General features: G+C 37.6%; 1 protein-coding gene across 1 annotated transcript in view; it reads right to left on the bottom strand.

The window, feature by feature from the left end:
• The window catches only part of INO80 (INO80 complex ATPase subunit), a 152,021-nt gene that overhangs the window by 75,492 nt on the left and 61,610 nt on the right, over nt 1-14,919 (bottom strand). Inside the window, exons 15-22 of the mRNA XM_008143018.3 lie at nt 10,833-10,892; nt 10,280-10,422; nt 8,273-8,357; nt 7,237-7,354; nt 5,327-5,412; nt 1,522-1,689; nt 1,175-1,308; nt 364-431 (exon numbers count right to left, since the gene is read on the bottom strand). Of these exons, the coding sequence (XP_008141240.1) occupies nt 364-431; nt 1,175-1,308; nt 1,522-1,689; nt 5,327-5,412; nt 7,237-7,354; nt 8,273-8,357; nt 10,280-10,422; nt 10,833-10,892 (862 nt within the window). The remainder of the gene's footprint in view (nt 1-363; nt 432-1,174; nt 1,309-1,521; nt 1,690-5,326; nt 5,413-7,236; nt 7,355-8,272; nt 8,358-10,279; nt 10,423-10,832; nt 10,893-14,919) is intronic.

Raw genomic sequence — 14,919 nt, 5'->3', positions numbered from 1 at the left:
ACCTTTACTTTAATACTACGGACAATGTTCTAAGTTGAGCAGCTTCTTTTCCTTAGACTAATAAGAATCCTACACTGTCTCTGTCATGTCTCAAGAGTGTTAGAAATTCTTAAGAGTCAGGTATGAAATAAAGCTGGAAGGTCAACGTAATATTTTTTTTTATTGCTTCCTGTTACAGTCACAAATCACAGCATCTATAGATGAAGATTACTAATTTACTTAAATCTTATTAAGACTGTATAAATAAAAACCTAGCATGCAGGCAAACCACTATTAGTTCCAGATCTGTCACTCAGCAAAACAAAGAGAAACACCCTGATAAATCCTTGGCAAACTATCCTTCCCAAAGATAAAAACACCTACCTTTTCTGTGAAAGAGAGACTGTTGGATATAGTCCGGTGCAAATGGAGAAAGTAGAACCCTTAACCACCTGTAAAGTAAGTAAATAAAATAAATCCAAACCCAAATTTGATTTTTTAAAAAATATATAGCCCTAACCGGTTTGACTCAGTGGATAGAGCGTCGGCCTACGGACTGAAAGGTCCCAGGTTCGATTCCGGTCAAGGGCATGTACCTTGGTTGCGGGCACATCCCCAGTAGGAGGTGTGCAGTAGGCAGCTGATCAATGTGTCTAACTCTCTATCTCTCCCCCTTCCTCTCTGTAAAAAATCAATAAAAATATATATATTAAAAAATAAAATAAAATAATATATAAAATATACATATATTATTTATTTCAGAGAGGAAGGGAGAGGGAGAGATAGAAACATCATCAGAAAGAGAACAATTGATGGCTGGCACCTGCACGCCCCTGACTGGGAATCAAGCCTGCAACCCGGGCATGTGCCTGACCAGGAATCAAACTGTGACTTCCTGGTTCATAGGTTGATGCTCAACCACTGAGCAACACAGGCCTCTTTTACAGATCTCTTTTGGTGCAAGTGCATATTTGCACACAGGTGCATATTCCTCATGTGGAAAAGCAACTAGAAGTGGCTAGGACCTTTAAGGTCATCCAATTAAATCCTTTACAGTGCACAGATTTTCCTACCACAAGATCCCTTAATTATGTTTTAGTGAGGAATTCAAACATTCTCCACTAAAATTTTCTCCACAATCCCACATATTACAAAAACACTCTTTTAGAGTAAACAGATATTAATATTTGCTCACCTATCTCGTGAATGGTTGAAGACCCTGATCTGTCCGTGATGGTAGATAAATTTTGAAATCTGGTATGGCTTTAGGGAAATATGAAATGGAGACCAAGTTTCTTGTCGTTCAAATAACTCTGGGTGATTACACACCTAAGAGGAAGGGAAAGAACACAACATTGTTATGTGCAAACATCACTCTATAAATGATGGGGGATCCCAAACCCTGAATGTTTACCTTTGTGAATAAATACTCTGCCATTTTCATCTCTTTTTAACAGTATTTATTTGGCATCAAGGTTAGAGGCCTTTTACTTGAAGTGGGTTAATAAAGACAACTCCAGGGCAACTGATCTAAGCTCTTACCTTTCTAAACTGCATGACCAGATTCATGAGGCTGCTGGTGGTAGTCTGTGCTTGCTGGGTAGAGCCCATAGAAGATTGCAATAAATCCTCAATAGAAATTTTGTTCTTTAGTGCCTGATATAGTAGCTTTTGTCGACTGGTCAGTTGGCAATACATTAGAATCTCAATCTAAAAACCAGTGAAAACATTTATATTTTGAAAAACAGTTTAGAAGGAAATTCAGTATCAACACATGTAAGCCAGATGATTGAAAAAATATATATGCATCTCTAGAAACACATTATCCCTATAAATCTGTGATGTGGTTAATTATCCAGAAATGTGTTTTTTTTCCTTGACTCTCTTTCCCTGTCACTCAATCTACATGCTGTCCCTGGGCAATTTCTTCCATTTCCAATAGCACAATCATTGCCCATCACAGTGACTTACAACAAAAATATATCCCTAAACTCCGCTAGCCCCATACTGTCAACTGCCTACTATAATAAAAATAGTACCACTCAGAGAATGCACAGCGTTTTATGTTTTTAATAAAAAATCTGTTTTTATTTTATTTCAGACAGAGGAGGGGGGAGGGAGAGATAGAAACATCAGTGATGAAAGAGAATCAACTTCTATCGGTGTTTCCTACTGGGGATCGAGCCCTAAACCTGGATATGTGCCCTGACCGGGAATTGAACTATGACTTCCTGGTTCATGGATTGATGCCCAACCAGTGAGCCACACCAGCTGGGCGAAGCAGTTTTATATGTTACATATCAGAAAACAATTATCTTTTCCACAATTTACTAAACTGATTAACAGCATTACCATTCACTGAGCTGCCCAAAGAGAAACTTTAGTCAGCTTTGATTTCCTCTCTCATACCCCATGTTTAATCATTTCCTAAGTCCCTCAACTCAACCTAGAAATTTACTTCTTTATTTTTATTTTATTTTATTATTGATTTCAGAGAGGGAGAGATAGAAACATCCTATATAATAAAAGCCTACTATGCTAAGTGCCCAGTTGTCCGTTAAACCAATTAAAGCGTTATATGCTAATGATATGCTAAGGCTGCTCAACCGCTCACTATGACGTGCCCGGACTACCAGGGGACAGACAGTCGATTGGTCGACCAGTCATTATGACATGCACTGACCACCGGGGGCAGACACTCCAACCAGTAGGTTAGCTTGCTGCTGGGGTCTGGCTGATCGGGACTGAGAAAGACGGGCTGGACACACCCTGGAGCCCTCCCGCAGTCCCTCTCTGACCCCCGATCGTGCACCAGTGGGTTCCCTCAGCCTGGCCTGCTCCCTCTCACAATCTGGGACCCCTCGGGGGATGTCGGAGAGCCAGTTTAGGCCAGATCCCACAGGTCAGGCCGAGGGACTCCAGTGGTGCATGAATTCATGCTCCGGGCCTCTAGTCAATGATAAGAGAGAATCATCGATTGGCTACCTCTTGCATGCCCCTTCTGGGGACCGCAACCCGGGCACATGCCCTTGACTGGAATCGAACCTGGGACTCCTCAGTCCATAGATTGATGCTCTATCGACTGAGCCAAACCGGCTAGGGCTAGAAATTTACTTCTAACCACTTTTTATGTCTTATTCTGGAATCTTCCTGCTGCCAGCCAGTCTCTCCTGATTCTAAAAAAGTTTCCTTACAAATTTTGTAATTCAACTGCTGAAAAAACTTTCAATGTACATTTCTGCCTATAGTAAAATATTAAAAATTCTCCAATAGGTAGAAAAGACCTCCCATAATCTAACCCACCCAACTGTCCCAGTCTTATCACTATTTCTTCCTTAGCAAGCATGGTCTAAATAATGTCTGCCAAACATACTGTATATCTGAATGTTGCTCCACCTTTGTTCACATTGTTCTTGTTGCCTAGCACCCCCTTTCTATAATTTTCCTAGTAAATGCCAACTCTTTATTCCAGATCTACCTCACATGTCATCTCTTTGATGCCTTCCATAACCCTCCCTAAGAGAACTACTCCCTTATCTATGTTCCCATTATACAGTAGTTCACATAGACAATCATTGTATCTCTATGACACAGTATTAGTTATTTGTCTCCTTTGGAAATCTGAACAGAAACTGGAGACTTTACATATCAATAAGTACCAGTGCATGGCATGCAATAAGAGTTCAATAAATAACTATATTAAATATTATTATTTACTAGATCAGAAACATTACTGATGCCTAAGAAATGTACACTCTATACAGTGATTAAGAACCATGCTACATCTTCTGATCACCTCCCTACTGACCATTAACAGTATTATGACACTGCTATTGTTTTCTAAGTCCTCTGTGATAAGAAAAGCCTCAAGGATCCATTTTTTAAATAAAGTATATTCCTTCCATCAGGTACATCTGTGTGACAGTGCTCTTTAATTAAAATCTGCCAGTTTCACAAAACAGCCACCCAGATTTTTAAAAAAGATATAAAACAAAGGTACACTGCTCCTTTCTTTGAAGGTGTGCATCACTACCACAATCTTCCAAAGAGAGTTACTAATTTCAAAACAACCCATCCTTCTGACAGTGATGGAGAAGAACTGATATTATCAAGGATCTGGAAAGCTGCCTTTGTTAGAAACAGGTGGACTCTATGGAATATGGAAAAAAACTCCAAAGGACTGAGAACTGGTAGAAAAAAAGGAGAATATGGGGAGAATTATAGAAGTCTGGTAAAGATACCTGGCCTGCAATATTTATAAGCCTAAATTATTGGCTTTGTATGAGAAAAATGTTATAACCCAAAGCACATTAAAATTCAAAATCTAACTCTCAGTTGCAGAAATACAGGAGAGAGAAGGAACATGTCTGACAACACCATGATGATGTAATTTGCAAAATCCAGTATGTGGGAAACTCTATAGGACAAATAACTCAGTTTCTTCAACAAAGAATGCAAGGGAAAGCAGACGGAGGGATTAAAAGATACTTAAGCCCTGGTCAGTTAGAGCGTCAGCCCAGGAATGGAAGGGTTGCCGGTTTGATTCCCAATCAAGGGCATGTACCTTGGTGCAGGCTCAATCCGTCCCTGTCCGGGAGAGTGTAGGAGGCAACCAATCAATGTGTCTCTGTCACATCTATGTCTCTTTCTCTCTCTCTCTCCCTTTTTCCCTCCCTCTCTAAAAACCAATGGAAAAATATGCTCAGGTGAGGATTAAAAAAGATAAAGAAATACTTAAGAGACATGTCACCCAAATGCTATGTGTGGATCTTGCTTGGATTCTGATTTCAAAAATCTAATTCTGAGAGTGAGAGTGAGAGAAAAAGAGGCGAGAATCAACTGGGGATATCTGAGCACTGACTGCTATGTAATACTACAATAAAGTAAATGTCATTTTCAGTAGGGGCAATAATGATATGTGGTTATGTATTTTTTAAAAGACCAAATTTTTAGAGATATATATGAAAATTTTTATAAATGAAATAAAAGACGTCTGGGATCTGATTCAGAATAATCTAGAAGGGTGGGGGATACTAGTAGCCATGAGTTGATCATTATTGAAGCTGTATGGTGACTACAAAAAGGTTCATTATATTATGTTTTCTACTTTCATAATATTTCAAATTCTCCATAAATCAGACTATAAAACAAAAAGAAAAAATATTACTTGCTGTGATTATTTGACTCATATGAAATCTTTGATCCACTCAGGTTTAAAGGTCTTCTCTCAATCAAACTAATTTACTTTTCAAGTAAACATTTATCAAGAAACATTTTTTCTCCCTAGAACCTAAGGAGGTGCCTAATTAATAAGGCTTAATAAACTCATGAGGTTTTCTTTCCTTACCTTGTCAGACAATTCATTTTCTACATCTTTCTTGATTCTCCTCAGCATAAATGGCTTCAAGATCATGTGTAAGCGAGAAAGTTGATCTGAAATGCCAGGAGGAACCCCACCATAAGTAATACATTATTTCAATTTAACACAAACAAAAGAAAAGTCACAAACATCTCTCACTAAACTGTGTTAACACCTTTTGGCTTAATGATTCTATGAAAGAAGACTGAAACAAATTTTCCCCCCAAGTAGGAGACCAAGGGATCTGAATTTTCCACAGTATCTTCGTATAGTCAACTGGGCAAATGCATTTTGCTCTCACTCAGACCAAAAAGACCACCTTATTTTTATTAGAATTCACCTTTATAATGTTTAAAGGAACATTTTTATCAATAAAATAGAGTTCTCATATAGGTCTAATGCAAGCTATCTGTGGCCCCTAATGTTCCCCAAAATCATGTTTTCAAATTATGTCAGCAAATAATAACTGTAGTATAAGAAATTACTTAAGGACTTTTCTAATAGTTAAAAGATGTCACTTCATGTTTCTATAACAAACACTACATGAGTCTCTTAAAAAATAATACTCAACAAGATCAACAGTATTGACACATAATGTTAAAAATGTTCACAGTAGAAACAAATTTTAATATAAACAGAAACTAACAAAAATGAACCTTCTAGTATTTTCAGTTTTTATCAAGGAAAAAAACCTTACCCCATTCCACAAAGAACAGAATTCTGATAGGAATTTTTCAGGAACTATGTGGAAATCTGACTCTGTCTACTCTGTCTTGATTACCCAACAATACAGTAAAACCTCGATATACAGACTAATTTGGGTGAGGAGGTGTCTGTTAAGCTGAAAGTCTGTTGTATAATAAAGTAGGTTTTCTGAATGTGAATGTTAAAAAATTGACAAATTAGTTAGTTTACCTGTTTTTACTCATGTAGACACGTTTGTGTAATTAAAATTACGTATGTATGAAAAGCTTAATTTCACAGAAAAGTTTTCTGTATGTGTTCCTGTAATTTTACATTTATACTGAATGGGTCTAATGAAGGTGTGCATTCACCAGTCACCTTAAGTAAACAAATGCATGCAGCTAGGGTGTAGTTTAGTGAACATGGAAACAGCCGGCAAGGCATGCGTTAAAACTGCTGCAGAAAGTCACACCACAGGACAACAGAACCAATTACTGCGCCCAAAGAGATGTGATCGCGTGCTAATCATTCACTGAACATTGTTTACAAGCGCTGACTCTTGGATTTAAATATGTAAACTATAGTTGTAGATATGTAATATTTATTTATTTCGGCAAAATTACTACATTGCTTTAACAAAAACAAAAATCTTGTTAATTTAATTATGAGCAAATCTTGGTTAAAAGCATTTTAAAATTAACAGGGTTTTAATTTTCACATATGACATACGGACCAGAAATTTTGTCCGTTAAATCGGAGTCCTTTAAATCAAAGTCCACAAAATTGAGGGCTTACTGTACAGCAACATCACCTGAATCAATTAGTCCATTTTTAAATTCTTTTAAACATAAACAAAGTACATAATTTTTTTTTTACTTTTAAAATTGTTTATTCAACTTGATTGGTAAAGATAATGTCCTTCAAACATGAAAAACTGATCTAAATATGGCATCTGAACAAAGGACCATAAAAGCTTCTAGTTACTGTATCTATTATTAAATTGTTCTTTTTAATCTCAATTATTTCTTTCTCTTTAGACAAATATCCCAATCAGGAGGAACCTATTCTTTTTTTTTTTTCTTTTTCTTTATTGAAGAAGAAAAAAAAGAATAGGTTCCTAAGTATACAAGAAAAAAATTCTACATATAGAAAAGGCATACAATATGTTTTTTGCCTATACTGATCCATAGAAGAAAGTTCATAAAAGTACTCACTCTCATCAATGGCAGATTTGTTTTCGGCATGGCTCTCAATGTCCTTGGAAAACCACTCATTAAATTCCTCATGTGAATCAAATAATGTTGGCATAATGAAATGCAGCAGTGCCCAGAGCTGGAAACAAAAGAAAAGTGAAATAGCTGCAGAGCAACAAAATGACAGTGTGAGGGTTTAGAGAGAAAGTTGCAGGTATGTGTGTATGTTTGTGTCTTGGTGCATGTGTATGTATGAGTGAATGAGAGGGACAGAAACAGTGTGTGGGCACATACCTCATCACCCAATATTAATTCTATAAAGTGCTATAGCAAAATGTAGTTACTTTTCAATTAATTTCAAACTAAAAGTCAGAAAGTGTACGTCCCCTCAGATTTTGCGGTGGAATAGTTTTAAAGATCTTACACATATTAAAAAACCCATTCCACAATTGTATAAAATCTGAGGTAACATAACTTGCTAATAATAACTCCAGAGGAGTTAGCAAATTATAATCTGTCGTGCCAAGTCTGGCCTGTCATCTATTTTTACAAATAAAAGTTTTATTGAACATACCACATTCACTCATTTATGGATCATCTATGGCTGCTTACATATTATAATAGCAAGATTAAATAGTGTGACATTGACTATATGGCAGGTAAAGTCTAAAATATTTACTATCTGGCTCTCTACAGAAAGTTTTCTGATCCCTGCTATAGATGATCAATTATCTTTCCTAAAGAAAAAAATGTTACCTTTTAATTCTAGCATAAAAACATCTCTGCTTTGGAAAGGGTAGCATCCCTAATGTGGTCACTGTTTATTACATAAATACAAAGAAATAAAGTAACTTATTTGCTTTTTGCCAAAGAATTAAAAAAATAAGAACGATGCCAAAAAACCCACTTAGGGTAAGCTATGTTCAAATTCTTCTTTATGTGGGAATTATAATTTGCACAGAGTATTAATACTCAAGGTTGGCATGTGTGAAGACTTCTATTCTCTGCTGGAGCCCTTCTGTTTAATGCAGACCTAAAAGTGAGACCTAGTGCCTACCTCTGCCATGGTGTTCTGAATGGGGGTCCCAGTTAGCAGAAGCCGATTTCGACACTGGAACTGCAAGAGGATCTTCCAACGAACACTGTCCAATAGGATGAATTACAAATTCCAAGTTAGCTACAAATCTTTCTCCACCCTACCAAGTCCCCATATTTCTAAAAATTTTTTCCAAAAAAATAACAAACACTCAGAATCAACTACTCCACTATGTATACAATTGAAAAATACTATTCAACAAAGCTGAGGATAGGAAATTTCAGAGGACTGACTTCTGCCTCTATACTGAAAATATGGGACTAGACTTTATGAAAAAAAGCCCCAAACAAGCAGAGAAGGATCCTTTCTGGCTTGATAAACTCCTCTTTGTGTTGACACAAACCAGTTCATTATAAGGCACTCATCTGTAGTAGGAAGCTTTAAAATTGATTTTAGGGGAAGCCCGTGAAAAGAAAATGCAAAGAGAATCTATCATCTATGGCAATGAACTTTTCCTACTTTGAAAGTGCAATATGAAGAACTGCCCTTCAGATGATGGAATGTTCCATGGAAAATACCATCCTGCCAGTTAACATGGACCTTTAAAGAAGTCCTATGTGTTCACCAACAGTTAATAAAAATGCCTCAAACCCAAGGTTTAATACTACTGAATAACACTTTATAATCAAACACTTGTTTACTATTCAGTTTGGGAATTTAAAAGTATTAGAATATTTTCCCTGGCTGTTGTGGCATACTGCACTGGAGGGTTGCCGGTTCAATTCCTGTCAAGGGCACATACTTGGGTTGCAGATTCATCTTTGGCCCCAGTAGAAGTGTATGAGGGAGGCAACCAATTGATGTGTCTCTCTCACATCCATGTTTCTCTCTCTCTCTCCCCTTCTCTCCCCCTCCTCCAGTCTCTCAAAAAAAAAAAAAAAATGGAAAAAATATTCTCGGGTAAGGATTAACAACAACAAAAAATTATTGGAATGTTTTAAACATATAACTTCCAATAAAAAGATTCTTGGAAAATTCTAATAACCATCCAGGGACTAGGACAACTTACATAAAGCAGACAGAACCTACAATCCACATAAATGTAACATTCTACTTCCTACTAAGACCTCCTGTTTAAAATAATCCCTAGGGGAAAGGGCAGACACTACTTCCTCCACAAAAATTTTCCTTAAAGAACAAAGATCTATTAAAATGTCATAATTATTGAGTAGAGAAATAGAATTAGAAAAATCCTTATATTTTAAACATTAATATTTATGTTCCATGAAAAATGCAAAAGGGAACTTCTGACTTCTGGTCAGATGAATGGCTTATGGGGAGACCATATCATTCCATCTTCTGAAACCTCTGATCTTTATTTTCACGTGTATATAGCACACAGATACAGTTGACCCTTGAACAACATGGGTTTAAACTGTGAGGATCCACTAACATGGATTTTTTTCAATAAATATAGTAAATGTATTTTCTCTTCCTTATGATTTTCTTAGTAACATTTCCTTTTTTGTTGTTTTTTTTTTGTTAATACTCACCTGAAGATACTTTTTCCATTGATTTTTTGAGAGAGTGGAAGGGACAGGGAGAGACAGAGAGAAACATTGGTTTCTTACTGCACATACCACAATGGGTCCAGGGATAGAGCCTGCAACCAAGGTACAAGCCCTTGCCCAGAATCAAACCCATGATCCTTCAGTCTGTAGACTGACGCTTTAACCACTGAGCTAAACCAGCTAGGGCAGTAACATTTTCTTTTCTCTAGCTTAGTTTACTGTAAAAATTCAATATATAATACATGTAACATACAAAATATGTGTTAATCGACTGTTTATGTTATTGGTAAAACTTCCAGTGTTTGGAGAGTCAAAAGTTTTATGTGGATTTTCAACTGCAGGGAGTTAGGGGGACTGATTTTGGCACCCCTAACCACCACACTGTTGAAGGGTCAACTGTATATCATATTTCTACATATCCCAGTCCAAAGAGTTTGGGTTCTACTACTCATGTTACCTGGAACTACTCTTGAGCGCCTGAGCCTCGTCCAGTACCATGTACTGCCACTTGACCCGCTGGAAATACTTTACATCCTGTACCACCAGCTGGTAGCTGGTGATAACCACGTGGAAGGGAGCATCCTGAGTGTAAAGGGTCTTCTGTAAATATAAGAGGGCAAGGGTGAAAAGAGATACCTAACAATTCATATAAGATAATGAGGAATAAATTGTATTTTCTAAGGCCAAGTTTATAATAGCTCTAAAGATGTGCTTCTCCCATCTGGGAGATGTACAGTGAATTAAACTATAACTGTTTTTAAAGTAGTCACCTTAATCACAAATCATCTTAAAAACTAGTATTTAGCTTATTAAAGAAAAAAGTTCTTATTTAATCCTGGACTTCAATCAAATCCAGCTGACTGTCTATATTAGGAAAAACATTGTAACAATGTAAAAGAAAAAAAGTGCACTTGCCTAGTGCCAGAAATATGTAAGAAGATTTTGTATATGAAAAATTACTCAAATCAATTTAAGAAATAATTATCTCATATATATACATTGAGAGTTACCTGACTCCAGAATCTCCTTATGACTTTTCTATCATGAGGATTTCCCCAATATGGTAGCACCTGGAAAAGGACCAATACATTACTCAGAATTATTTTAAAAGAACCTAAAACAAAACAAATCTAGGAATTCCTCTTCTGTCATGGCTTGACTAGCACTCCTCCTGCTGACCAAATTAAAAACACATATTCAAAACATCTGTTTGAAAGTATCAAAGAGCTAAGCTACTGAGGCAGTGGAGAATTAAAGAGACAAGATCCAGAAAAGAAAGCAAGCCCAGAAAGGAAATCCTGGCACCTGTACATGTTCCCCCTGAAGGTGATCCTTTCCAAAAGTTCTGGTTGAGAGGCTAAGAAACTGAGCAGAGTTTTTTGTTGTTGTTGTTTTTCCTTAAGAGATGTGGAGCCCACAGAACAAAAACTGTATTTCAAGGAGGAAGGATTCTGATAAGCATCAACCTCCTTGGCTTTAAGTTAGGATCAAAGAGTATATATACATACTAGTAATAAAGATAAACTATACACAGACTGCCTTAACAGACACAGTCATCCCTCAATATTTATAGGAAATTGGTTCCAGTACCACCTGAAGATACCAAAACCCATGGATGGCAAAGTGTTTGCACATAACCTACGCATATCTTCCTGTATACCTGAAATCATCTCTAGTTTATTTATAATACCTAATATAATGTAAATGTTATGTAAATCATTGTTATACTGTATTGTTTAGGGAATGACAAGAAAAAAGTCTGTACACGTTCCGACTTGTACATTGTAGGCCTAATAATACAGTACACATCAGTACAATGTAACTTTCCCACCAAATATTGTTTGAATCCACAGTTGGTTGAATCCCTCAGATATGGAGGGCCCACTATACTGGATTTCAGCTTAAATCATCTCAATTCCTGACTAGATTAAGGGGATTTGGATTATTAGTGTCCCAGAAAAATAATTTAGTGACAAAAAAACAAAACAAAACCCAAAACACAGAAATCCTCTCTATGGAAGAAAAGATTCTAGAACCCAAAAATATCTCTAGAATTTTCCCCATACACTGTCTGGCATACAATTAAAACAAAAACAAAAACCAGACATATGGAAAGATCAGACCATTTGATTGAAAAGAGAAAAAAAGAAACAAAGCCACGAGAGATCAAGATAATGAAAATATCAGAAAAAGACTTAGAAAGAATTCAATGACATGTTAGATGCAGCTTAAGAGAAAGTTAGTGAACTAGAAGAAAATATCCAGACTAAATCATGGAGAAACAAAAGAATGCAAAGTTCAGCATTTTTTTGTGTGTGATGTCTCTAGGGCTTTCTTTCTTTTTATCCAGACGGGGGTCAAAGTATTTCTTGAATTTATAGCTTGATGTCTTTTGTAGTTTTCAAAAATCTCAGCCAGATGGAAGCACAAATATGCAGAAAGGAATGAATATCAATTAAAACAATGAACATGTAATATGAATAAAACTAAATAAATTTAAAATGTATAAATAATAGAATGTCTTACGTGGTTTAAAATATGCTACTTTTAAAAAGTGATACATGTATTCTCCTAGGTATCTACTGAAGAGTAAAATGAATATATAATTAGCAAGTTAAGAGGGGAAGAAAAAAAAAGGTAATAAAATCTAATCAATCCAAATGAAGCCAAGAAAGGAGAGAAAAAGGAAAGTTGAACATGTGAAAGTACTAGAAAGCAGTGAGGCCTCGCGCACCTAGGTCCGGGTGAGACCACGCGCCCCTGGGTCTGGGAGAGGCCACGCGCCCCTGGACCCGGGTGAGGCTGGGTCCCTGGGCCCGGGAGAGGCCACGCGCCCCTGGGTCCGGGTGAGGCCTTGCGCCCCTGGACCCGGGTGAGGCCACGCGCCCCTGGGTCCGGGTGAGGCCACGCGCCCCTAGACCCGGATGAGGCTGGGTCCCTGGGCCCGGGTGAGGCCATGTGCCCCTGGGTCCAGGTGAGGCCTTGCGCCCCTGGGTACGGGTGAAGCCGGATCCTGGGTCTGGGTGAGGCCGTGTGCCCCTGGATCCGGGTGAGGCTGGGTCCCGGGCCCGGGTGAGGCCACGCACCCCCTGGGTCTGGGTGAGGCCACGTGCCCCTGAGTCCGGGTGAAGCCGTGCCCCTGGGTCCGGCCGAGACCAAACCAGAGGGAGTCGGACCTCCATTACCACCATTTGTCCACCATCCAGAGCTGAGGGGTCAGTGCTGACATGTACACATAAGGAACCGGTGGACATTGAAATTGGGTCTCTAAAGAACTGTTGGTCCAGAAAGAAACTCACTACAGACTGATTCATTTGCCTGTCAGCATAACTATTATTGCTCGTCTCACATTCAGTTCTTATAAGTATATCTCTAGGGACACATGATCTCGCTCATCTAGGGGAAATGATGAACAACATAGACTGAGGAACAAGAACAGAACCAGAAACAAGGAGGCATCGATCGGACTATCGGGCCTCAGAGGGAGGATAGGGCGGGGGGGGCGGGGGGGGCGGGGGGAGAGATCAACCAAAGGACTTGTGTGCAAGCATATGAGCCTATCCAATGGTTAAGTTCAACAGGGGGTTGGGGCATCCGTGGGGAGGGGTGTGGGATGGGAATGAGGGGATGAGGACAAATATGTGACACCTTAATCAATAAAGAAATTAAAAAAAAAAAAGAACTAGAAAGCAAACAGCAAGGCAGATTTAAACTACATATACAATAATTATATTACAAGTAAGCATAAATATCTATCTATAATAATAAAAGCATAATATGCTAATTAGACCGGACAGCAGGACGACCTTCCGGACGAAGCCGGGGCTTCAAGGGAAGCCCGGGTCCCGGATGCCGGAGGGAAGCTGGTGTCGGCGTGAAGCTGGTGCCAGCAGCTGGGGGAAGGAAGGCCTACTCTTGCATGAATTTCGTACACTGGGTCTCTAGTTTCATAATATTAAAAGGTTCAATTCATCAGGATTATCAAATAATTATAAATTTGTATATATCTCGAAGAACCTCAAAATATATAAAGCAAACATGAATAAATCCACAATTGTGGAAAATTTTAACATCTCTGTCAGTCAGTAATAGGACAGGCAGACAAAAAAAAATCAATAAAGACACAGAAAAGCTGAACAAGTTAAAGTTAACAAACCTGACCTACTTAACATATATATATATAACACTACACTCAACAACTATAGAATAGACACTATTTTCAGACATTTATAAAAACTGACCATATATTGGGCCATAAAAGCAAAGTTCAACAAATTTTAAAAGATTAATATCATAAAAAGCATGTTATCTTATCACAGTGGATTTAAGCTATAAATTAATAAGAAAAAGGTACCTAGAAAACCATGCTTTGTTTGGAAATTAAGAACCACACTTTTATTTTATTTGAAAATATTTTTTGTGGATTTCAGAGAGGAAGGGAGAGGGCGAGAGATAGAAACATCAATGATGAGAGAGAATCATAAATCAATTGCCTCCTGCACACCCCCTACTGGGGATCAAGCCCACAAACTGGACATGTGCCGGGGCCAGGAAATGAATCATGACCTCCTGGTTCATAGGTCGACACCCAACCACTGAGCCACACCAGCCAGGCAGAAACCACATTTTTAAATGACCAATGAGCCTATAAGAACTTGCAGTAAAAGCTAGAAATTATTTTGAATTGAAAGATAATAGAAAATGTGACCCAACAAACCTTTGCATGGCTATTCTCATGCTTAGAAAGCAATTAATACCCTTAAATACACATATTAGAAAAAAACAAAAATCAACCATCTAAGTTCCATCTTGAGACGTTAGAAAAATTTTAAAGTTTACCAAAAAAGTAGACAACAATAACAAAACAGAATAAATAAATGAAATAGAAAACATACAGAATAGCCTGTATCAGGGATGAAAAGTGGTACATTAACTATAAAAACATAAATCATATTTCATGGGGAAAATGAGGGCGTCAGAGGCAATGATCACACTAGAACCATAAAACAAGTCTTACTTGCCAAATAAAATGAACTTTCAGATATTATCATCATAGATCTAAGTATCTTTTGAATGTAAACTAACTATAAACCTGAA

The sequence above is a fragment of the Eptesicus fuscus genome, chromosome 5, assembly GCF_027574615.1.
Source record: "Eptesicus fuscus isolate TK198812 chromosome 5, DD_ASM_mEF_20220401, whole genome shotgun sequence".
In the NCBI taxonomy this organism is placed as follows: Eukaryota; Metazoa; Chordata; class Mammalia; order Chiroptera; family Vespertilionidae; genus Eptesicus; species Eptesicus fuscus.
Note: the sequence above shows the minus strand (reverse complement) of the source record. Positions and strands in the feature narration are given on the sequence as shown.